This window comes from Aquarana catesbeiana, linkage group LG07, assembly GCF_042186555.1.
Source record: "Aquarana catesbeiana isolate 2022-GZ linkage group LG07, ASM4218655v1, whole genome shotgun sequence".
Classification (NCBI taxonomy): Eukaryota; Metazoa; Chordata; class Amphibia; order Anura; family Ranidae; genus Aquarana; species Aquarana catesbeiana.
The window spans coordinates 343,539,665-343,566,481 of record NC_133330.1 but is presented as its reverse complement, the minus strand read 5'-3'; the positions used below and the strand labels follow the sequence as shown (position 1 = coordinate 343,566,481).

The following is a 26,817-nucleotide window of genomic DNA, read 5'->3' as shown; positions in this document are numbered from 1 at the left end:
TCGGCTGACCCAAAAACTGCGGTGAGATTTTCGTTTTTCCTTTAGACACATGGCAGGTTGGCTGGAGTATGCTCAGACGCTGATGTGTAATCTCCATAGTAAAGAGCCCTTTTATGACATTTTAGGTATGGTCGCTATAGCCTGTGCATTTATGCAAAAATGACAAATAGTGTGAGCACAGGGTTTCTTGTCTGCACACCATATATACATAGATGTACACACATCTGCCGCTATGGGATCACACACACAGACCTATAGGGTACATTTCATTGTATTTCCTCACAGGTGCTGCGTACAGCAGCCTATAGAACTCAATGGCTGTCTATGCATGTACAGCCGTGGCCAAAAGTTTTGAGAATGACACAGATTCATTTTCACAAAGTCTGCTGCCTCAGTTTTTATGACGGAATTTGCATATACTCCAGAATGTTACAAAGAGTGATCAGATGAATTGCAATGTCCCTCTTTGCCATGAAAATGAACTTAATCCCCCCCCCCCAAAAAACATTTCCACTGCATTTCCGCCCTGCCACAAAAAGACCAGCTGACATATCAGTGATTCTCTCCTTAACACAGGTGTCAGTATTGACAAGGACAAGGCTGAAAATCACTCTGTAATGCTGATTGAGTTAGAATGACTGGAAGCTTTAAAAAGGAGGGTGGTGCTTGAAATCATTGTTCTTCCTTTGGTAACCATGGTTACCGTGCAAGGAAACACGTGCAGTCATCATTGCTTTGCACACAAATTGATTCACAGGCAAGGATATTGCTGCTACTAGGATAGCACCCAAACCAAGCACTTATCGGATCTTCAAGAACTTAAAGTGATTATAAACCCACTTTGAAAAAAACAAAACAAAAAGAAAATAACACCTGCTTCAGTGCGCATGTGCCAATGATGTTGGCACATGCAAATACATGGGATATCTCCTAAACCGTGCAGGTTTAGGAGATATCCTGGGTAGCAACAGGTAAGTATTATTATAGGCTTACCTGTAGCAAAAAGTGGTCTGTAAGGGTTTACAACCACTTTAAGGAGAGAGGTTCAATTGTTGTGAAGAAGGCTTCAGGGCGCCCAAGAAAGTCCAGCAAGCGCCAGGACCATCTCCTACAGGTGATTCAGCTGCGGGATCCGGGCACCACCAGAGCAGGGCTTGCTCAGGAATGGCAGCAGGCGGGTGTGAGGACATCGGCACACACAGTGAGGAGAAGACTTTTGGAGAATGGACTGGTGTCAAGAAGGGCAGCAAAGAAGCCACTTCTCTCCAGGAAAACCCATCAGGGACAGACTGATATTCTGCAAAAGGTACAGGGATTGGACTGCTGAGGACTGGGAGAAAGTCATTTTCTCTGATGAATCCCCTTTCCCATTGTGTGGGGCATCCAGAAAAAACCTTGTCCGGAGAAGAAAAGGTGAGCGCTACCATCAGTCCTGGGTCATGCTAAAAGTAAAGCATCCTGAGACCATTCATGTGTGGGGTTGCTTCTCAGCCAAGGGAATGGCCTCAGTCACAATGTTGCCTAAGAACAAAGCCATGAATAAAGAATGGTCCAAAAACATCCTCCAAGAGCAACTTCTCCCAACCATCCAAGAACAGTTTGGTGAGGAACAATGCCTTTCCCAGCATGATGGAGCACATTGCCATAAGGCAAAAGTGGCTTGGGGAACAAAACATTGAAAATTTGGGTCCATGGCCACGAAACTCCCCAGACCTTAATGCCATTGGGAACTTGTGGTCAATCCTCAAGAGGCGGGTGAATAAAAAAAATCCCACAAATTCTGACAAACGCCAAGCATTGATTATACAAGAATGGGGGACGGCCATCAGTCAGGATGTGGCCCAGAAGTTGAGTGACAACATACCGGGGAGAATTACAGAGGTCTCGGAAACGAAGAATCAGCACTGCAAATATTGACTCTTTGCATAAACTTCATGTCATTGTCAATAAAAGCCTTTGACTCCAAATGCAGACAGACCCAATATGCCTGCCGTATAGGGAAGCACTTCCAGGGACCGACACCGGCACATCTTCCACTAAACCTATTCTGGGAGCACTGTACGGATCTCAGGGTCCATGCTTCCCCTAAACCTGCTCTGAAGAACACTCCAGGGCCCCCCAAATTCTGACATGATAAATCTATGGGCCCCGTGTCCTTGGCATGCTGAGAATTGTAGTTCCCCAGAATTTGGAGGACTCCAGGATTCCGCTTCTACCCACCCCACACGAATGGCGCAGGCAGCTGAATGAGACAAAGAGAGCTGAACCCGCGACACGCCGCAAACGATCCTCATTTGAATGCACGGCAGCAGTGAGGTGGGGGTGGGGGGGCATTGATATGATAGAAAGGATTAATTAGCTTTTTTAATTATAAATTAAAATAGGTAAAAAGACGAATGTAATTTACATTTCAATCGTGGCGAAAGTCATCCAAAACTGACAGAGACCATTTAACTTCCCCCCTGGAATCGGAGCGGAGGCACTGTGCGCTCTCACAGCTCGCCGCTCTTTAATCGCAAGCTTTGAGCCAAACGAAAAATCGCCAGGACAATAGCCGGAGACGCAACGCTCTGCTCACTCGCAGGTGCCAATTGATGTGCTGCCATGTATTGGATAGCGGTGGAGATGCCGGGGAGATTCGCTGCCATTTCTCACCTCGGCTTTTTGCATATTTAAACAGCTGACCAGCCGACGCGATCTTCTGCTGCGGAACCTCTTGGGGGGAGAAATGTCATCTGTGAATGCGGATAATCAGTTTGTGGTAAATGTCCAATCTGCTGGTGAATGAGATCCGGAAGGGTGGAGACATCATAGAGAAAATAGGGGCTCATTCACACCAGACCCAGTATTTTGTAGGCTACAGGGTTCTATAGAGCAGCCTCTCTCAACCAGGGTGCCGTCTGGGTGCCGCCTGGGTTTGCCAAGTGTACAGACATACATCAGCACCCCGCCGCCCAGGTAATATATTTTTGGTAACATTGGGGTAACATTGGGGTAACATTGGGGCCAATGTTTTCTGGGTGAACCACCATATCTTATCCCGCCTCACTCTTCCTGGACAGACTCTTGGAGTGCCCATTGGGGCCAATGTGTTCTGGGTGAACCACCATATCTTATCCCGCCCCACTGTTCCTGGACAGACTCTTCATTGGAGCCAATATGCTCTGGGTGAACCACCATATCTTATCCTGCCCCATTCTTCCGGGACAGACTCTTGATATTCCCATTGGGGCCAATGTGTTCAGGGTGAACCAGCATATCTTATCCTGCCCCACTCTTCCTGGACAGACTCTTGGAATGCCCATTGGGGCCAATGTGTTCTGGGTGAACCACCATATCTTATCCAGCCCCACTCTTTCTGGACAGACTCTTCATTGGAGCCAATATGCTCTGGATGAACCACCATATCTTATCCTGCCCCATTCTTCCTGGACAGACTCTTGGCATGCCCATTGGGGCCAATGTGTTCTGGGTGAACCACCATATCTTATCCAGCCACACTCTTCCTGGACAGACATTTGGAGTGCCCATTGGGGCCAATGTTCTTCTTGCACAGACTCGTGGGGTAGATTTACTAAAACTAGAACACTCAGAATCTGGTTCAGCTGTGCATTGTAGCCAATCAGCTTCTAAATTCAGCTTGTTCAATTCAGCTTTGGCAATAAAACCTGGAAGCTGATTGGTTTATATGCAGAGCTACACCAGATTTTGCACTCCTCAGTTTTAGTAAATACCCCCTTGGAGTCCTGCCCCACTGTTCCTGGGCAGACTCTTGGAGTGCCCATTGGGGCCAATGTGTTCTGGGTGGGCCGCCATAACCTATCCCGCCCCACTCCTCCTGGACAGACTCTTGGAGTGCCCACTGGAGCCAATGTGTTCTGGGTGAACCACCATAACCTATCCTGCCTATCCCTATCCCGCCCCACTCTTCCTGGACAGACTCTTGGAGTGCCAATTGGAGCCAATAGGAAATATTCAATTCTATGTGACAATGAAGTCCCTACATTTCTCAGTATCTGCTGTAAACATGGCGTACCAGGTGTCCGCATTTTCCTACTAAGGATGAGCTCTTGATTTGGTACGATATGATGAATTTTGCTTGTTCAGAGGTTCGGAGAATGACCAAACTAAGTGGATGTTCAGCCAAGTCAAACCTCCAGCGGCAGCGGATCGTCTTTACTACTGCTGCTGAATGTGACAGCTTTCTGCTCAGACTGGCATTCCTGACAACCAGGACTCGGCTCAGCTCGACCCATTCCGCTCCCAACCGGGGATCCTGGCTGTCTGAATAATTTAAACAAAGGGATGGGGGTCCCCCCAAAATTTGTAGCAGACCCTTTAGGTCTGGTAAGGATGTCGGGGGAACCCCACAAAAAAAAAAAAAAAAGTGGGATCCCCCAATTTCTCTTTTTGTCTGGTTTGGACACAAGGGGGACCCCATGCAGAAAACTAGAAAAGAGCCCCCCAAATTAATTTAAGACCCTTATCTGAGGATTAAGCCTGGCAGGCCAGGAAATTAGGGGACAAGTGTGCGATCCCCCTGAACCATACCAGGCCCTGAACATGTGTATATGGAGTGTAATCATGGAAAGAAACACGCCACAGTGCAAACACCAGCCACCTCTTCACATACAGAAACACTTTGGGGCTTATTTATAATACATTTGTTGCACAAACGTTGGAAGCATTCGTGCGCGCCGAACAAAAAGTCCCGTAATTTTTGTAAGAGATTAATGCCTGTATCGTCAGCTCCATCTGGTGGCCAAAATGCGGTAAAGTTTTTTTAAAACACCTCAATGAGAAAACTATACGTTCTTTTGGTCACCAGATGGCGCTGAAGATACGGGCATTAATCTTTTACAAAAATTATGAGACTTTTTATTCAGCGTCCACTAATGCTTCTGACATTCGTGCAACAAACCTTTTATAAACAGGCCCCTTTGCAAGCTACTTGTACAAATTCAGATTTTCCTATGACCTTATAATTAGATCAGAGGAAGTTCTTAGTGAATAATCCATTTCATTTGTATGCAGACAGGCACTACGGAGTTGTTGGTCATTTTTTTATGGAGATTGTACATTCAGATTGTATCATTTGTGGTCGGCTTTAGAAGTATTTTTTAAAGTGTTACAAATTTAGCTTCATGAGTTGCAGGGGTTGCAGCTGTGCGTATTTTGGGGGTAAAACACACACAAGGGTCAGTGCTCCACCCAGATATGCAGAAAAGCCGCATCCATAACTAACAATTCAGCATACAAGGAATGCCGAATTGAGGAGATGAAGGATAAGCCTTTGGATGGGGCAGACGAGGAACCAGAACTGTAATTGTCCGTGTCATGAAATTATCGGTTACAGGTGCCAACGGGGCTGGCAGCTGGTGCATCAGGAATGGGCCCTCCTTGGTTATTTTGGGTAGAGCCAGGATGCTGCGAATTCCCTTCTGGCTGCTGACCTCATGAAACCGCGTCCCATCTCTCCCCGAGTCACGCCATCTCCAAACTTTACTATCTGTAAATTCCAGAAATAGAAGTGCCACCTCCAGCCTGTCTACTCTCTGCAGCCCCTTTCTGCATGAATCCGATCGGTCTTTATGTCTCTTATGTCTCCTGTAAAACCCAGGCCGCTCCCCCCTCCCACACTGCTCCACCTGACATAATACCAAACACACTGCATCACTATACTGCACCTATGTTTAGTTTACCTCTTCGGTCAGTTATTTGTTGTCACATATACAAGCAACTGGGCAACTACATTGGGGTTCAAGATGGCAGTAGTCCTTGGTACCCTTGGACTGGACAATCCAGCCACTTGCCCAGTCAGCTTGACCCAGAGAACCCAGCCTCTCAACCGGTCAGTTTGGACTGGACAATCAAGCCACTTGCCCAATCAGCTTGGCCCGGACAATCAAGCCACTTGTCCAGTCAGCTTGGTCCAGACATTTGAGCCACTTGCCCTGTCAGCTTGGCTCAGAAAATCAAGCCACTTGCCCAGTAGGCTTTGCCCAGACAATCCAGCCACTTGCCCAGTCAGCTTGACCAGAGAACCTAGCCTCTTAACCAGTCAGTTTGGCCTGGACAATCAAGCCACTTGTCCAGTCAGCTTTGCCCAGACAACCCAGCCCTTTACCCAGTCAGTTTGGCCCGAACAATCAAGCCACTTGTCCAGTCACCTTCGTCCAGACATTTGAGCCACTTGCCCTGTCAGCTTGGGCCAGACATTCGAGCCACTTGTCCAGTCAGCTTGGTCTGGAAATTCGAGCCACTTGTCCAGTCAGCCTGGCCCAGACTATTGAGCCACTTACCCGGTCAGCTTGGCCGGACAATTGAGCCACTTGCCCGGGCAGCTTGGCTCAGACAATCAAGCCACTTGGCTAGTAGGCTTTGCCCAGACAATTGAGCCACTGCCCGAGCAGCTTGGTCTGGTCAATCCAGCCACTTGATCACAAACAACAAAAAGCTCTTGCGCATAAGTATGATAGTAGATAAAGATGAAGGTGGTACTCAACATCGCAAGGGACATCGCTTTAAGCCTTGCTGCCCTTTAAGACTGGGGATGTCCTTGAGCCTCTAGAAAATGAACAAAAGAGGACGCACCAGCCTAGTGCATTATCCCACATACATTTATTAGAATATAAAATCATTAAAAAAAAAAAAAAACACAGGTAAGGGAATAAAAGATCACCTAGCAAGCCACTCATCTGTAGCTCAAAAGTCCTGAACTCAACAGTCTCCAGACCATGGGGGACCTCACCAGGGCCCCTGACTGACACATTTAGAATTCTCCTTCTTCCTCAAGCCACTTGCCCAGTCAGCTTGGTCCAGAGATAATCCAGCCTATTGACTGGTTAGCTCATCCTGAACAATCCAGCCACTTGCCCCGGTCAGCTTGGCCCCGACAATCCAGCCACTTGCCCCAGTTAGCATGGCCCCGACAATCCAGCCACTTGCCTTGGTCATCTTGGTCTGGACAACCCAGCCACTTGTTTAAAGTCATCCACATCTGCTTCAGCCACAAGAATAAACTGGGTCATGTGGGCCGTCATCAACCGCCATGAAAATTTGTGATTTTTCCATCAACTGCCACCTTAGTCTTCAATGCAGTGTGTCTACCTGCTCCACCACCTTTATTTTTACAGCACTGAAGACTCGGACTCACAGCATGCTGCGGGGATCATTATCTATCATGATCAGGGCACTCCTCCTCCATCCCCCGCCTGTGCACCCAGCTCCTGACAGCGTGATAGGGCACAACGGTGGTGGGGCAGAGGGTGCGACGATCAGGAAGGTTTTATTTGGGGTGGAGGACGCGGTCTGGAGACACGTGGAAGGATCTCTATGGGGGGGAAATGACCCCAACGCTCAGGAACATGACAGCCGACTCTCCGGCACACAGTTACATAACAGTGTTACAGTAACAGCTCAGCATCCAATCTCCAATAGCGTACAGTACCGTCGTCATGGCAACAAGGGAGCGCTGAATTCCCAGCTGTTACAGATTAATAACAGGGAGAAGAAGAGGAGGAATCACATCCTTTAGAGGGAGCCAGAAATATTAACATACATCGCCATCCCCCGGATTCTCCTCGTGCCTACAGAAGAGGAGAAATCTGCACCAATCACAGGGTTCCCCTGGGGCACTGGATCTATGGAATGCTCGATCCACCCAAACCTGGTAGATCCCTTATGGATGGACACTGATTGGCTGAATGCACCCTCTAATATGTCTAGGAGACTCCAGTAATGACATCACCAAGACAGGAAATGAGAGGGAATCAAAATGTTACAATTGTCAAGAAAACAGGAAATCCTCCCGTGGGGACACCTGTTCCGGTGACAACCATCAAAGAAGGGATTTCTGTCACTTGTGTTTGCTCAAAATTTCCTCAGAGGCAGGAAGAATAATCCAGCAGGGGGTCTTCAAGTGATATTACACACTCCTCAGTTTTTAAGCACCCTCAGCAGGAGATGCAATATTTAATATTTAGTATGCAGTTTCTTTATCTTTATTCCTTGTCTATGCTCCAGTTTATACTGGTCACATGACCACTGCCCCAAGTCCCTTTTTAGGTAAGAAACTTTTTTTGTTTATACAGTTGTCACCTCTGATTGGTTTCTGCAAAAACTAAAAGAAACTCAATGCAAAAACGGATGTAGACTGATGTAAGCTGAACTGAAGACAGATGTGCAACCTGATATTATCTGAATCTATTTAAAGCAATTTTTTTATTGTCAAAAAACGTGACTGAATGGATGAGATTCGTGTGAAAGGGGCCTTATGCCAGAGACCAATAAGATGCCTCGAACCCTCATTAGACCAATAAAATACCACCGATCCTCATTAGACCAATAGGATACCTCCAAGCCCCATTAGAGCAGTAGACTATCGCCGACTCTCATTAGACCAATAGGATACCTTTGATTCTCATTAGACCAATATGATTTCACAATCCTCATTAGACCAATAGAATGCCACCAATCCTCAATAGACCAATAGCATACCTCCGACCTTCATTAGACCAATAGAAAACCACTGATCCTCATTAGACCAACAGGATACCTCCAAGCCCCATTAGAGTAATAGAATATCGCTGAACCTCATTAGACCAATAGGATACCTTTGACCCTCATTAGACCAATAGGATTCCACGATCCTCATTAGAGCAACAGAATACTGCTGACCCTCATTGGACCAACAGAATACCAACAACCCTCATTAGGCCAATAGGAAACACCCAACCCTTATCAGATCAATAGAATATCCCTGACCCTTTATTAAGCCAATAGGAAACACCCAATCCCCATCAGACCAATAGAATATCCCCGATCGTCATCAGGCCTATAGAATATCCCTGACCCTCATTAGGCCAATAGGAAACATCCAACCCTTATGAGACCAATAGAATAATCCCGACCCTCATTAGGCTAATAGGATACACCCAACCCTTATCAGACCAATAGAATAGAATACCCCCCGACCCTCATTAAGCCAATAGGATACACCCAACCCTTATCAGACCAATAGAATATCCCCGACCCTCATCAGGCCTATAGAAAATCCATGACCCTCATCGTGCCAATAGGATACACCCAATCCTCATTAGATCAATAGAATATTCCTGACCCTCATTAGATCAGTAAAATATACCTGACCTTCATTAAGCCAATAGGATACACCCAAACCTCCTTAGACCAATAGAATGCCACCGATCCTCAATAGACTAATAGGATACCTCTGACCCTCATTAGACCAACAGGATACCTCCTACCCCCATTAGACCAAAAGAATGCCCCAACCCTCAACAGACCAATAGGATACCCCTGATCCTCATTAGAGAAACAGAATCCCGTTGACCCTCATTAGACCAATAGGATACCCTCAACACTTGTCAGACCAATAGAATATCCCTGACCCTCATCGGACCAATAGGATACCCCCCAACACTCATTAGACCAATAAGATACCACGGATCCTCAAATAGATCAATAAAATACCTCCAACCCCCAATAGACCAATAGGATACCTCCAGCCCTCATTAGACAAAGAGAATCCCGTTGACCCTCATTGGATCAATAGGATAAACTCAACCCTTATAGACCAATACAAAACGTATTAAGACCACAAAAAAAACCCTGACCCTCATTAGAGCAGTAGAAAACACCCAATCCTCATCAAATAAATAGAATACCCCCAACTCTCCTGTACTGTACCCTATTTTTCTATTTACCCCGTGTTACCACCAAGCCAAACCCAGCCCCTCCCCCTCTTGTCAAAATCATAAAGAAAAAAAAATTTGGATAATAACATCCATTCACATTTCTTATTGTTTTGTATTTACTTTGAAATTATATTTAAATCTTAAAAAATACTTTCTACATCTCTATTAAATTTTTTCTGATACCTCCAGAGTGACGGACGGAAGGGGTCCTCGTCACATCGCCCCCCTCCCCCGAAACAATAATGGTCATCCAGGACTCGGGGAATAAACGTTTTTGCAGAGCAGGAAATGAACGTCTCCCGCTGAGCCTTTGGTCTCCACCATCTTCCATTGTTATTTCGTGTCTAATCCGCAGCTTACAAACAATTACCGCCAACACAAAGGGCGATTAAGAGATTCGATTTAATTGCCGTTAGCGCTCCAGTAATTGGTTTGCAGTTCACACATTAAAAGAGCCGTCCGCAGTGATTAATCACCCGCTCCGCGTCATTTAACCTCCGAACTGCGGAATGGGAGATGGAGTAATCTGGTCTCCCATAGCAACAACTACTAAAAGGACAACTCCACCCCAAACTGAAATCTCACATTCTGAGGAATTCAATGGAGGGATCTCTTCACCATGATTCCCAGATCTGGCCAAATAATGCACCAATACCCTCAGCATCTCCAATCATGGGGTCACCCTCCTTTATAATGTAAAATGAACAAATCATTTCTGAGGTCTTGTAGGAGGAGCAGAGACACAAACTACTGCAGGGAAATCTCCCCATTGTGGGAGGGGCAGAGTCACAAACTACTGGGGGAAATCTCCCCATTGTGGGAGGGGCAGAGACACAAACTACTGCAGGGAAATCTCCCCATTGTGGGAGGGGCAGAGTCACAAACTACTGGGGGAAATCTCCCCATTGTGGGAGGGGCAGAGACACAAACTACTGCAGGAAATCTCCTCATTGTGGGAGGGGCAGAGACACAAACTACTGCAGGGAAATCTCCCCATTGTGGGAGGGGCAGAGACACAAACTACTGCAGGAAATCTCACCATTGTGGGAGGGGCAGACACACAAACTGCTAAAAGTAATCGCCCCATTATGGGCGGGGCAGAGACACAAACTACTACAAGAAATCGCCCCATTATGGGCGGGGCAGAGACACAAACTACTGCAGGGAAATCGCCCCATTATGGGAGGGGCAGAGACACAAACTACTACAAGAAATCGCCCCATTATGGGCGGGGCAGAGACACAAACTACTGCAGGGAAATCGCCCCATTATGGGAGGGGCAGAGACACAAACTACTACAAGAAATCGCCCCATTGTGGGAGGGGCGGAGACACAAACTACTGCAGGGAAATCTCATCATTGTGGAAGGGGCAGAGACACAAACTACTGCAGGAAATCTCCCCATTGTGGGAGGGGCAGAGACACAAACTACTGCAGGAAATCTCCCCATTGTGGGAGGGGCGGAGACACAAACTACTGCAGGGAAATCTCATCATTGTGGGAGGGGCAGAGACACAAACTACTGCAGGAAATCTTCCCATTGTGGGAGGGGCAGAGACACAAACTACTGCAGGAAATATCAACGATGTGGGAGGGGCAGAGACACAAACTACTGCGGGAAATCTCCCCATTGCGGGAGGGGCAGAGACACAAACTACTGCGGGAAATCTCCCCATTGCGGGAGGGGCAGAGACACAAACTACTGCAGGAAATCTTCCCATTGTGGGAGGGGCAGAGACACAAACTACTGCAGGGAAATCTCCCCATTGTGGGAGGGGCAGAGACACAAACTACTGCAGGAAATCTCCCCATTGTGGGAGGGGCAGAGACACAAACTACAGCAGGAAATACCAACGATGTGGGAGGGGCAGTGACACAAACTACAGCAGGACATTTTATCATTGTGGGAGGGGCAGACACAAACTACTTCGGGAAATCTCCCCATTGTGGGAGGGGCAGAGACACAAACTACTGCGGGAAATCTCCCCATTGTGGGAGGGGCAGAGACACAAACTACAGAAGGAAATCTCTCCATTGTGGGAGGGGCAGAGACACAAACTACTGCAGAAAATCTCCCCATTGTGGGAGGGGCAGAGACACAAACGACTGCAGGAAATCTCCCCATTGTAGGAGTCTATCAGAAGGTCCTGCAGTGGGAGGAGCCAGCGTTGCACTCACCTGGTTGATGATATAGATGCCGTAGCCCACCTTCTGCCTGCGCAGAATGGGGTGGAGGTAGTGCAGCCAGTATTTCAGGTGGTGGTCCCGGTGTCGGAATGGAATGATAATGGCCACTCGCCACTTTGGCAGGCAATCACTTGGGGTGTACTTTCCTCCATCCGTCACGTCAGGGTTCTCCCGTTGGACCCGCTCCATGGTCATCGGGGAGCTAAACTCGATCAGCAGACGACCGACTGGAAGAGAGAGGAAAACCACCCATCAGTCATCATGTAGAGACAAAATCTGCCCCCTTCCCCCACACACAGCATGGCCCCACCCTGAGGATCAAACCCAACCTGCATGGAGTCTGTAGGCATTCCCTGTGAGTTCTTCTAGGGGCTCCAGATATTGGAGAAAGAAGGTCTGGGGATTTGTTTTCCTAATACAGACAATAACGGGAGGGGACGTTAGAGTGTAAGCTCCTCTGTATAGAGACTGATGTGACTGTGGGGGGGAGGGGACATTAGAGTGTAAGCTCCTCTGTACAGAGACTGATGTGACTGTGGGGGAGGGGACATTAGAGTGTAAGCTCCTCCGGTACAGAGGCTGATGTGATTGGCTCAGTGTTCTCTGTACAGCGCTGCGGTATATGTCAGAGATATATCAATGTATAATAATAATAATAATAGTGTATGACTGTGGGGGAGGGGACATTAGAGTGTAAGCTCCTTTGTACAGAGACTGATGTGACTGTGGGGGGGAGGGGGGATATTAGAGTGTAAGCTCCTCTGGTATAGAGACTTATGTGACTGGGGGGGGGGGACATTAGAGTGTAAGCTCCTCTGTATAGAGACTGATGTGACTGTGGGGGGGAGGGGACATTAGAGTGTAAGCTCCTCTGTACAGAGACTGATGTGACTGTGGGGGAGGGGACATTAGAGTGTAAGCTCCTCTGTACAGAGACTGATGTGACTGTGGGGGAGGGGACATTAGAGTGTAAGCTCCTCTGTACAGAGACTGATGTGACTGTGGGGGAGGGGACATTAGAGTGTAAGCTCCTTTGTACAGAGACTGATGTGACTGTGGGGGAGGGGATATTAGAGTGTAAGCTCCTCTGTATAGAGACTGATGTGACTGTGGGGGAGGGGACATTAGAGTGTAAGCTCCTCTGTATAGAGACTGATGTGACTGTGGGGGGAGGGGACATTAGAGTGTAAGCTCCTCTGTATAGAGACTGATGTGACTGGGGGGGGGGACATTAGAGTGTAAGCTCCTCTGTATAGAGACTGATGTGACTGTGGGGGGGAGGGGACATTAGAGTGTAAGCTCCTCTGTATAGAGACTGATGTGACTGTGGGGGGAGGGGACATTAGAGTGTAAGCTCCTCTGTATAGAGACTGATGTGACTGTGGGGGAGGGGACATTAGAGTGTAAGCTCCTCTGGTATAGAGACTTATGTGTCTGTGGGGGAGGGGACATTAGAGTGTAAGCTCCTCTGTATAGAGACTGATGTGACTGTGGGGGGAGGGGACATTAGAGTGTAAGCTCCTCTGTATAGAGACTGATGTGACTGTGGGGGAGGGGACATTAGAGTGTAAGCTCCTCTGGTATAGAGACTTATGTGTCTGTGGGGGAGGGGACATTAGAGTGTAAGCTCCTCTGTACAGAGACTGATGTGATTGGCTCACTGATCTCTGTACAGCACTGCGGTATATGTCAGAGCTGTGGGATAAGGGGAGGCATGTTGGTGATAATCCGGCACCATGTAATGTGTGTGCAGTCAGCTCTATTTCTGAACGCTGGGAATACCCGGGAGTCTGAGCTATATCCGGAACACCAAATGATAGCGCACACGTCCGGCCTCTCAGCAGCTGATTAAATTGTGCAATGAAAAAAAAAAAATAATATGTTCAGACTTTAATTATTCCTGGGGGAGCGGAGAAGACAACACAACGCAGATCTGTCCTAGATACGGAGAGAGACGTCCCGGAGACTGAGAGGGAAAAACTACGCCTGTCAGCTCTTCAAAGGACGCAGATCACCGAGGAGTGAGGAGGAGGAGGAAGAAGAACGCATAGAAACTGCGCAGTAACCCTCTCCGAGCCGGAGACTATGGAGCCCACATCCCCCATCCGTCCAATATCTATCTATCTAGATACATAGATTGGACAGGATTAGTGGATATAATATACGCCCCATTTAGTGCCAGGACAAGATTGTCTAAAGCCCAGGGCAAACATGCCAAACTGCACCCCCCCCCAAGATGTATGAGCAAAAATCCCCCCAAAAAACACTGAGCACTAATCTGCATGATTACCCCCCAAGCACAAATCCCACCTCCTCCCAGTAAAAAATCTGCCCCCCTGCTTAAAACCCCCCCAGCACAAATGACCCCCCCCCCCCCAAAAAAAATCACCCCTCCTAGCACAAATCCTCTACCCTAAAATCTCCCATCCATGTACACATCCCTCTTTCCCCATTCCAAATCCCACCTCCCAGGACAAATCCAACCCCAACCCCCCCCCTCCTAGCACAAATCCTACACTCCAAAATAATTTCCCCTCCAAGCACAAATTCCCCCCCCCCCCATCCCTCCAACACAAATCACCCCCCAGTCCCCTCTCCTAGAAAAAAAATCCTCCCCCCAAATAAATTTTCCTTCCTAGAATTACACCCCCCCCCCAAATTACCCCTTCTAGCACAAATCCCTTCCCCTCAATTTTTCCCTCCAAGTACACATCTTTCCTCCCCCACTCCAAATCCCCCCTCCTCCCCCAATCCCCCTCTTAGTACAAATCCTCCCCCTCCAAAACAATTTCCCTTCCTAGCACAAATACCCCCAAATCCCCCCTTCCCAGCACAAGTCACCCCCACCCCACCCCCTCCTAGAAAAAATACCCCCCCCCAAATAAAGGTTCCCCTCCTAGCACAATTACACCCCTCCCCCCATATCACCCCCTCCTAGCACAAATCCTCTTCCCCTAAAATTCCCCCCTCCCAGCACAAACTCCCCCCCCCCCCCCACAATCCCCCTCTTAGTACAAATCCTCCCCTCCAAAACAATTTCCCTTCCTAGCACAAATACCGCCCAATCATCCCTACTAGTGCACAAACCCCCCCCCCCCCCAAAAAAAAATGTCCCCTCCTAGCACAATTCCACCCCCGCCATATCACCTCTTCTGGCACAACCCCCCACCCCCCCCTCCCAACACAGATCTCCCTAAACCATCACTCCTAGCACACACCCTAAATTCCCCCCCCATCAGAACTATTATTACCCCCTGCCACCCCCCAAATTCCCCCTTCCAACACAAATTCCCTCCCCCCCAATCTCCTCATAGTGCCCTCTCACCTCACATGATACCATAGTGCCCAGGGCAGGCGTCTCTCCTGCCCACCCTTGTCCCGCTTGCAGACATTGAAGCGGCAGTTGAGTTGGTTGACCCCCCCCCATGGCGGCTCGCCCTCCACCTATAATTGCAATTCAATTGTCCTCAGAACACACTTATATGTATAATAACGCCCCCCCCCCCCCCCCCCCCGTACAGAAAGCGTTCGATTTTATGTCGCTTTGCAGACAATTGCTATCCGCCGGTGCTCACATTGGAATAAAGAAGGCCCCGCCCATGGAAGGTCCCGCCCCCATGTCATCAGCAGATAGGAAGTGACCTCTTTCTGTCACACCCGCTGAATTTGGGGAATAATAATCACCAGAAAGAACAGAAACAAATTCTTCCATTATTCTTCCAAAAAATTCTTCCATTTGGAAGAATTTGTTTCTTATGTATCAGTTCTTCCTAGCAGGGCGGGGTCAAGGGGTGGGCGGCTGATCTGTGATATCATGTGAGGTGGGGGAAGGGGGGTATTTGTGTTGGGAGCAGGGGCGGATCCAGAGTCTAATCTCAGGAGGGGCACTGCCAAAAAATACCTTTTTTTTTGCGGGCAATTTATCGGGGAAACAGCTGGTGTTGGCACTTCAATCATCACGGCACCATGGTTATTATAGTGTCAGGATGATTGAAGCGCATTATTTCTATTCTTATATTGTAATATAAAATTAAATAGTTCAACTCACCATAATGCAGAATCAGTGAGAGCCCTGAGTGTGTCACTTTCCACGTCGCCTGCCACCAAATGCGGATTGTCACTTCCAACGTCACCTGTCACCAGATGCGGATTGTCACTTGCCGCATCACCTGCCACAAGTTGTGAATTGTCACTTGCCACGTCACCTGCCACACGTTGTGGATTGTCACTTGCCACGTCTCCTGCCACACGTTGTGGATTGTCACTTGCCACGTCACCTGCCACACGTTGTGAATTGTCACTTGCCACGTCTCCTGCCACACGTTGTGGACTGTCACTTGCCACGTCACCTGCCACACGTTGTGGACTGTCACTTGCAACGTCACCTGCCACACGTTGTGGACTGTCACTTGCAACGTCACCTGCCACACGTTGTGGATTGTCACTTGCCACGTCACCTGCCACACGTTGTGGATTGTCACTTGCAACGTCACCTGCCACACGTTGTGTATTGTCACGTCTCCTGCCACACGTTGTGAATTGTCACTTGCCACGTCTCCTGCCACACGTTGTGGATTGTCACTTGCCACGTCTCCTGCCACCAGATGCGGATTGTCACCTGCCGTGTCACACTTTCCTGCTAAGGTGGTCTCTTGCTATGTCCCGGAGTCAGGCAGCAGAGAGATGATGTAATCTCTCTGCTGCCCACAGCTGCCTTCACAGTGAGGGCGGAACTGCAGGGATGCATGGCGGGCGCAGGGTGGTGAGAGATGTCATCTCTCTGCTCCTGTGCCCGCCGGCTCCCTGATTGGCCAGCAGACCACTCACAGTCACATGGAGCCGCCCAGCTACCCCCCCCTTCACCGACTCACTCACTGACCGAGCCGCCCGCACTGTGGAGCCGCCCGCACTGTCAGCCATGGTGGAGCCGCCCGCACTGTCACCTACAGGGCTGCCCGCACTGTCAGCCGCGGCGGAGGCTGAGACTGGAGTCCGAACTCCGCTCCGACATGACGGTGACTCACTCACTGACGTCACTCGTTGCTAACGCCTGGGCCGCCTGGCGTCTAGCAACGAGTGCAGGGAAGAGGCTCCATCCACCTCCTCCTGGTATGTATCCACCTTCAGTGTAAGTGACCGCCGCCGCCTGTACTACATACATAGACGCGAGTCTCTCTCTCAGCGCCGCTGATCGGCACATGTGAGAGAGAAACTCGGGCCGGCAGCGGCAGGAGACAATTTCAGACAGTGCTATTATTTCGGGGGGGGGGGGGGGTATGGGGGGGGCGGGACGGCAATTGCCCTGTTGCCCCCCCCTCCCCCCCCCGGATCCGCCCCTGGTTGGGAGGGGAAATTTGGGGGGGGGCAGGGGGTAAGAATTGTTAAAGAAGGGGAAATTCGCCTTCCTATTCTGAACTGATAATACAACGCGAGGCAACAATGTATCCAGTCAGCGAATCCGGCCCATGCGTTGGCACATTGTTCACAATGTCGTCTCCTTCCTTCGTATTGCCTATTTACAGTGCCTTAAAAAAGTATTCATACCCCTTGAAATGTTCCACATTTTGTCATGTTACAACCAAAAACATAAATGTGTTTTTTGGGATTTTATGTGATAGACCAACACAAAGTGGCTCACAATTGTGAAGTGGAAGGAAAATGATAAATGATACAAATAAATATGTGAAAAGTGTGGGGGGGGGATTTGTATTCAGCCCCCTTTACTCTGATACCCCTAACTAAAATCTAGAGGAACCAATTGCCTTCAGAAGTCACCTAATTAGTAAATAGAGTCCACCTGTGTGTCATTTCATCTCAGTGTAAATACAGCTGTTCTGTGAAGCCCTCAGAGGTTTGTTAGAGAACCTTAGTGAACAAACAGCATCATGAAGGCCAAGAAACACACCAGACAGGTCAGGGATAAAGTTGTGGAGAAGTATAAAGCAGGGTTAGGTTATAAAAAACTCTCCCAAGCTATGAACATCTCACAGAGCTCTGTTCAATCCATCATTGGAAAATGGAAAGAGTATGGCACAACTGCAAACCTACCAAGACATGGCCGTCCACCTAAACTGACCGGCCGGGCAAGGAGAGCATTCATCAGAGAAGAGCCAAGAGGTCCATGGTAACTCTGGAGGAGCTGCAGAGATCCACAGCTCAGGTGGGAGAATCTGTCCACAGGACAACTATTAGTCGTGTTCTCCACAAATCTGCCCTTTATGGAAGAGTGACAAGAAGAAAGACATTGGTGAAAGAAAGTCATAAGAAGTCCTGTTTGTAGTTTGTGAGAAGCCATGTGGAGGACACAGCAAACATGTGGAAGAAGGTGATCTGGTCACATGAGACCAAAATTCAACTTTATGGCCTAAAAGTAAAACGCTATGTGTGGGGAAAACTAACACTGAACATCACCCTGAACACACCATCCGCACTGTGAAACATGGTGGTGGCAGCATCATGTGGTGGGGATGCTTTTCTTCAGCAGGGACAGGGAAGCTGGTCAGAGTTGATGGGAAGATGGATGGAGACAAATACAGGACAATCTTAGAAGAAAACCTGTTAGAGTCTACAAAAGACTTGAGACCGGGGCGGAGGTTCACCTTCCAGCAGGACAACGATCCGAAACATCCAGCCAGAGCTACAATGGAATGGTTTAGATCAAAGCATATTCATGTGTTAGAATGGCCCAGTCACAGTCCAGACCTAAATCACATTGAGAATCTGTGGCAAGACTTGAAAATTGCTGTTCACAGACGCTCTCCATCCAATCTGACAGAGCTTGAGATATTTTACAAAGAAGAATGGGCAGAAATGTCCTCTCTAGATGTGCAAAGCTGGTAGAGACACCCCCAAAAAGACTTGTAGAGAAAGGGGGTTCTACAAAGTATTGACTCCGGGGGGGCGCCATACAAATGCCCCTCCCCCCCACACTTTTCACATATTTATTTGTATCATTTATCATTTTCCTTCCACTTCACAATTATGTGACACTTTGTGTTGGTCTATCACATAAAATCCCAATAAAATACATTTACGTCTTTGGTTCTAACAAAATGTGGGGAATTTCAAGGGGTATGAATACTTTTTCCAGGCACTGTAGACATTCTCCGGCTCCGCAGGCAGAAATGAGATCCGAGGAAATGTTACAAAGTGAGAGAAGAACAAAGACGATTGATCTCAGGAAGATGACCTGGGGTCCCCCCCGGCACTCCCGCCGGCCCCCGCTGCAGACAGAAAGCGTCTGCTCTCCTTCCGCCGCTAATGAAGGTAAAAGCGATCCAATTACCAGACGAACATCGAACGTTCGCAATCAGCGCCGCGCACCCAACGTGATTTCTGAGGACGGGAAGTCATTACCGGAGAACAACACAAACACAATTATCCACCGCCATGTTGGGCCCCATCAGCTCCGCCCCCCAATAAAGATCATCATTAGTGTAAATGGAGCGCCACACGGGGGCGACACCGGACATCAATTCTGATTGGTTCTTCATTAGTACTATAAGTGGACCTGAGCGAGTCCCCAGAAATACATCCGGACGTGTCCCAATATACAGAACAGGCTCCGCCTCTTATCAGTCAGTGACTCCGCCTAGGCTGAGGTGATGTCATCAGCCTGCTGCAGGCAGGGGGAGTATTTTCCTCAGTCTCCTCCCCCCAGTGATCAGACTGTACATTGTAACTTTGTAGAAGAAGGAGGAGTCATTTCCTCAGTCTCCCCTCCCCCAGTGATCAGACTGTACATTGTAACTTTGTAGAAGGAGGAGGAGTTATTTCCTCAGTCTCCTCCCCCTCCAGTGATCAGACTGTACATTGTAACTTTGTAGAAGAAGGAGGAGTCATTTCCTCAGTCTCCCCTCCCCCAGTGATCAGACTGTACATTGTAACTTTGTAGAAGGGGGAGGAGTCATTTCCTCAGTCTCCCCTCCCCCAGTGATCAGACTGTACATTGTAACTTTGTAGAAGGGGGAGGAGTCATTTCCTCAGTCTCCTCCCCTAGTGATCAGACTGTACATTGTAACTTTGTAGGAGGAGATGTCATTTCCTCAGTCTCCCCTCCCCCAGTGATGAGACTGTACATTGTAACTCGGTATCACAGGCTCAGCAGCTATGTTTCAAATACAGCCCTCCTAGGACCGCCCACTCCTCCAGACTGGAGCCCACCCACCAAGACATTTTAATATTTGCATGACTCCTCCCACTGCTTGCATCAGGACTGAGAGCCATTGAGAGGAGCACTGAGGCAGCCCCCTGCTGGCCCCTCCCACCAGCCATGATCTGCCTGCATTGCATAGAGAAGCACAGAGACCCGGTGATGACATCACAGTGTATAAAATGAGGTCTGTAATGTAAATGAAAAGCTTTTATATAAAAATGAAATCATCACATTGATGAGGGGGGGAGTGGGGGATAAAATATAAGGAGATGGAACTTCGGAGTTAAATTTAGATGAGAAAATTCTGCAGCAGAAAATGGAGCCAAATCCAAGATGGCGTCCGGATGATGTATTTGGGAGCCGCAGGCGGTTTTCCCGGGTCCGTGGGGTGATTGTGTCGTTCTGGAGACCCGCGGCTCGGCGCAGTCACATTGAAGCGTGCCGATCGCTCAGACATCACAGGCGGGACAATGCGAACAGCCAGCGGAGGAGGGGGGGAGGGGGGCTTTGAAGTGGAAATGAGCAGATGGTTTGCCGAGTCTTTTCATCCGCCGCCGTTCACAATGACACGGATAATATTCGCTCTTTTCTCTCCGCAGGAATAGAATAGACGCCCCTCGTCACCCCCCAATATATAGACGATCGCAGGATGCCAATCCACCGCCACAGAAAGTCAACCTCCGAATGGCGGCAATTGTCATCCTGTGACCTCCAACCCCGAGGTCAGGGGTCAGACACACCCCGCCGGGCCAATCAGAGAGCCGTATACATTCCCCGGACACTTTATTATGTACACTTCTTCAATCGCTCGGTAACACAAATTGCTGATCAGCCAATCACACGGAAGCAACTCGATGTATTTAAGAATCTAGATGTGGTGAAGACGACTTGCTGAAGTTCATACCAAGCATCAGAATGAGGAAGAAAGGAGATTGAAGAGACTTTGAACATGACATGGTTGTTGGTGGCAGAGACGGGCCGGTCTGAGTATTTCTGGGATTTTCACACACAACCATCTCTCGGGATTACAGAGAATGGTGGGAAAAAGAGAAAATATCCAGTGAGCGGCAGTTGTGTGGAGGAAAATGCCTTGTTGAGGTCAGAGAATGGGCAGACTGGTTCCAGATGATAGAAAGACAACGGGAACTCCAATAACCAACCAAGGTATGCAGAATACCATCTCTGAACACACAACACATCCAACCTTGAATCAGATGGGCTACAGCAGCAGAAGACCACACCGGGTGCCACTCCTGTCAGCTAAGAACAGGAAACTGAGGCTACAATTGGCACAGGATCACCAACATTGGATACTGAAGATTGGAAAAACGTTGTCTGGTCTGATGAGTCTGGATTTCAGCTCCGACATTCAGATGGTGGGGTCAGAATTTGGGGACTGGATCCATCCTGCCTTGTATCACCGGTTCAGGATGGTGGTGGGGGTGTTATAATGTGGGGGATGGGATATCACTGGTTCAGGCTGGTGGTGGGGGTGTAATGGTGTGGGGGATGGGGTATCACCGGTTCAGGCTGGTGGTGGGGGTGTAATGGTGTGGGGGATGGGATATCACCGGTTCAGGCTGGTGGTGGGGTGTAATGGTGTGGGGGATGGAGTATCACCGGTTCAGGCTGGTGGTGGGGGTGTAATGGTGTGGGGGATGGAGTATCACCGGTTCAGGCTGGTGGTGGGGGTGTAATGGTGTGGGGGATGGGATATCACCGGTTCAGGCTGGTGGTGGGGGTGTAATGGTGTGGGGGATGGGATATCACCGGTTCAGGCTGGTGGTGGTGGTGGAGGTGTAATGGTGTGGGGGATGGGATATCACCAGTTCAGGCTGGTGGTGGGGGTGTAATGGTGTGGGGGATGGGATATCACCGGTTCAGGCTGGTGGTGGGGGTGTAATGGTGTGGGGGATGGGGTATCACCGGTTCAGGCTGGTGGTGGGGGGTGTAATGGTGTGGGGGATGGGATATCACCGGTTCAGGCTGGTGGTGGGGGTGTAATGGTGTGGGGGATGGGGTATCACCGGTTCAGGCTGGTGGTGGGGGTGTAATGGTGTGGGGGATGGGGTATCACCGGTTCAGACTGGTGGTGGGGGTGTAATGGTGTGGGGGATGGGATATCACCGGTTCAGGCTGGTGGTGGGGGTGTAATGGTGTGGGGGATGGGATATCACCGGTTCAGGCTGGTGGTGGGGGTGTAATGGTGTGGGGGATGGGGTATCACCGGTTCAGGCTGGTGGTGGGGGTGTAATGGTGTGGGGGATGGGATATCACCGGTTCAGGCTGGTGGTGGGGTGTAATGGTGTGGGGGATGGGATATCACCGGTTCAGGCTGGTGGTGGGGGTGTAATGGTGTGGGGGATGGGATATCACCGGTTCAGGCTGGTGGTGGAGGTGTAATGGTGTGGGGGATGGAGTATCACCGGTTCAGGCTGGTGGTGGGGGTGTAATGGTGTGGGGGATGGGATATCACCGGTTCAGGCTGGTGGTGGGGGTATAATGGTGTGGGGGATGGGGTATCACCGGTTCAGGCTGGTGGTGGGGGGTGTAATGGTGTGGGGGATGGGGTATCACCGGTTCAGGCTGGTGGTGGGGGTGTAATGGTGTGGGGGATGGGATATCACTGGTTCAGGCTGGTGGTGGAGGTGTAATGGTGTGGGGGATGGGGTATCACCGGTTCAGGCTGGTGGTGGAGGTGTAATGGTGTGGGGGATGGGGTATCACCGGTTCAGGCTGGTGGTGGGGGGTGTAATGGTGTGGGGGATGGGATATCACCGGTTCAGGCTGGTGGTGGGGGTATAATGGTGTGGGGGATGGGGTATCACCGGTTCAGGCTGGTGGTGGGGGTATAATGGTGTGGGGGATGGGATATCACTGGTTCAGGCTGGTGGTGGGGGTGTAATGGTGTGGGGGGATGGGGTATCACCGGTTCAGGCTGGTGGTGGGGGGTGTAATGGTGTGGGGGGATGGGATATCACCGGTTCAGGCTGGTGGTGGGGGTATAATGGTGTGGGGGATGGGGTATCACCGGTTCAGGCTGGTGGTGGGGGTATAATGGTGTGGGGGATGGGGTATCACCGGTTCAGGCTGGTGGTGGGGGGTGTAATGGTGTGGGGGATGGGATATCACCGGTTCAGGCTGGTGGTGGAGGTGTAATGGTGTGGGGAATGGGATATCACCGGTTCAGGCTGGTGGTGGGGGTGTAATGGTGTGGGGGATGGGGTATCACCGGTTCAGGCTGGTGGTGGGGGTGTAATGGTGTGGGGGATGGGATATCACCGGTTCAGGCTGGTGGTGGAGGTGTAATGGTGTGGGGGATGGGATATCACCGGTTCAGGCTGGTGGTGGGGGGTGTAATGGTGTGGGGGATGGGGTATCACCGGTTCAGGCTGGTGGTGGAGGTGTAATGGTGTGGGGGATGGGATATCACCGGTTCAGGCTGGTGGTGGAGGTGTAATGGTGTGGGGGATGGGATATCACCGGTTCAGGCTGGTGGTGGTGGAGGTGTAATGGTGTGGGGGATGGGATATCACCAGTTCAGGCTGGTGGTGGGGGTGTAATGGTGTGGGGGATGGGATATCACCGGTTCAGGCTGGTGGTGGGGGTGTAATGGTGTGGGGGATGGGGTATCACCGGTTCAGGCTGGTGGTGGGGGTGTAATGGTGTGGGGGATGGGGTATCACCGGTTCAGACTGGTGGTGGGGGTGTAATGGTGTGGGGGATGGGGTATCACCGGTTCAGGCTGGTGGTGGGGGGTGTAATGGTGTGGGGGATGGGGTATCACCGGTTCAGGCTGGTGGTGGGGGTATAATGGTGTGGGGGATGGGATATCACTGGTTCAGGCTGGTGGTGGGGGTGTAATGGTGTGGGGGGATGGGGTATCACCGGTTCAGGCTGGTGGTGGGGGGTGTAATGGTGTGGGGGGATGGGATATCACCGGTTCAGGCTGGTGGTGGGGGTATAATGGTGTGGGGGATGGGGTATCACCGGTTCAGGCTGGTGGTGGGGGTATAATGGTGTGGGGGATGGGGTATCACCGGTTCAGGCTGGTGGTGGGGGGTGTAATGGTGTGGGGGATGGGATATCACCGGTTCAGGCTGGTGGTGGAGGTGTAATGGTGTGGGGAATGGGATATCACCGGTTCAGGCTGGTGGTGGGGGTGTAATGGTGTGGGGGATGGGGTATCACCGGTTCAGGCTGGTGGTGGGGGTGTAATGGTGTGGGGGATGGGATATCACCGGTTCAGGCTGGTGGTGGAGGTGTAATGGTGTGGGGGATGGGATATCACCGGTTCAGGCTGGTGGTGGGGGGTGTAATGGTGTGGGGGATGGGGTATCACCGGTTCAGGCTGGTGGTGGAGGTGTAATGGTGTGGGGGATGGGATATCACCGGTTCAGGCTGGTGGTGGAGGTGTAATGGTGTGGGGGATGGGATATCACCGGTTCAGGCTGGTGGTGGTGGAGGTGTAATGGTGTGGGGGATGGGATATCACCAGTTCAGGCTGGTGGTGGGGGTGTAATGGTGTGGGGGATGGGATATCACCGGTTCAGGCTGGTGGTGGGGGTGTAATGGTGTGGGGGATGGGGTATCACCGGTTCAGGCTGGTGGTGGGGGTGTAATGGTGTGGGGGATGGGGTATCACCGGTTCAGACTGGTGGTGGGGGTGTAATGGTGTGGGGGATGGGATATCATTGGTTCAGGCTGGTGGTGGGGGTGTAATGGTGTGGGGGATGGGGTATCACCGGTTCAGGCTGGTGGTGGGGGTGTAATGGTGTGGGGGATGGGGTATCACCGGTTCAGGCTGGTGGTGGGGGTGTCATGGTGTGGGGGATGGGATATCACTGGTTCAGGCTGGTGGTGGGGGTGTAATGGTGTGGGGGAGGGGATATCACCGGTTCAGGCTGGTGGTGGGGGTGTAATGGTGTGGGGGGTGGGATATCACCGGTTCAGGCTGGTGGTGGGGGTGTAATGGTGTGGGGGATGGGATATCACCGGTTCAGGCTGGTGGTGGGGGTGTAATGGTGTGGGGGATGGGATATCACCGGTTCAGGCTGGTGGTGGGAGTGTAATGGTGTGGGGGATGGGATATCTCCGGTTCAGGCTGGTGGTGGGGGTGTAATGGTGTGGGGGATGGGATATCACCGGTTCAGGCTGGTGGTGGGGGGTGTAATGGTGTGGGGATGGGGTATCACCGGTTCAGGCTGGTGGTGGGGGGTGTAATGGTGTGGGGGATGGGATATCACCGGTTCAGGCTGGTGGTGGGGTGTAATGGTGTGGGGGATGGGATATCACCGGTTCAGGCTGGTGGTGGGGGGTGTAATGGTGTGGGGGATGGGATATCACCGGTTCAGGCTGGTGGTGGGGGTGTAATGGTGTGGGGGATGGGATATCACTGGTTCAGGCTGGTGGTGGGGGTGTAATGGTGTGGGGGATGGGGTATCACGGGTTCAGGCTGGTGGTGGGGGTGTAATGGTGTGGGGGATGGGGTATCACCGGTTCAGGCTGGTGGTGGGGGTGTAATGGTGTGGGGGATGGGATATCACCGGTTCAGGCTGGTGGTGGGGGTGTAATGGTGTGGGGGATGGGATATCACCGGTTCAGGCTGGTGGTGGGGGTGTAATGGTGTGGGGGATGGGATATCACCGGTTCAGGCTGGTGGTGGGGGTGTAATGGTGTGGGGGATGGGGTCTCACCGGTTCAGGCTGGTGGTGGGGGTGTAATGGTGTGGGGGATGGGATATCACCGGTTCAGGCTGGTGGTGGGGGTGTAATGGTGTGGGGGATGGGGTCTCACCGGTTCAGGCTGGTGGTGGGGGTGTAATGGTGGGGGGGATGGGCACACTTTGGTCCCCTTAGTACCAATTGAGTATGGTTTAATCACCGCGGCCTACCTGAGTATTGTTGCTGACCATGTCCATCCTATACATTCCCCTCAGACTTATTCTTGGCGTAGAACCCTCAAGACCTGCCCCGACATATAAATACACCTCCCACCCCCCAGAGCAGCCTCACCCACCATAGGCAGCAGCCTAGTTTGCCTCTGTGATTAATATGGCGGACCCAGCTGTCGGCTCCTTTCCAGAGATAGAACATTTAGCAGACTGCGGTTTGCACACAAACTCTTCCCTGGCACAGCCCACTGTAATCCGTCATCAGCCCGGAGAGGAGGGTGGGCACTGGGCACCACTCAGGGGGCAGCCATAATCACAGTAATTAATGCATTAATCAGTCCTGGCGCTCCAGCTTATTAGGAATCTGCCTGCTGTGCGCTGACTGCTCCGCTCACACTGCCGGACCCAGAATGGAATTAACCCTTCCATCCCCATCACTGCAACTGACTACCGGAGCCCAGCAATGGAGGAGCGGCACTTCACAGCGAGCAAGGACCTCACCTTAAAGGGAACCTGTCAGGGTAGACATATTGGGGCCACCACTGATTATAGGGTTCATCCATGCTTCAATCCTCAGACTGGGGAAGAGTCAGAATGTGGAAGAGTCAGGGCAGGACTGGGGAAAGAGTCAGAATGTGGAAGAGTCAGGGCAGGACTGGGGAAAGAGTCAGAATGTGGAAGAGTCAGGGCAGGACTGGGGAAAGAGTCAGAATGTGGAAGAGTCAGGGCAGGACTGGGGAAGAGTCAGAATGTGGAAGAGTCAGAATGGGCAGACTGGGGAAGAGTCGGCTTGTGGAAGAGTCGGCATGTGGAAGAGTCGGCATGTGGAAGAGTCAGGACGGGACTGAGGAAGAGTCAGGACGGGA

At 50.7% G+C, this 26,817-nt stretch overlaps 1 protein-coding gene across 2 annotated transcripts in view; it reads right to left on the bottom strand.

The window, feature by feature from the left end:
• B4GALT2 (beta-1,4-galactosyltransferase 2) overlaps positions 1–26,817 on the bottom strand; it is a 126,621-nt gene that overhangs the window by 46,003 nt on the left and 53,801 nt on the right. For both annotated transcript variants that reach the window (XM_073593973.1, XM_073593975.1), the window contains exon 3: positions 11,895–12,130. In XM_073593973.1, the coding sequence (XP_073450074.1) occupies positions 11,895–12,130 (236 nt within the window). The remainder of the gene's footprint in view (positions 1–11,894; positions 12,131–26,817) is intronic.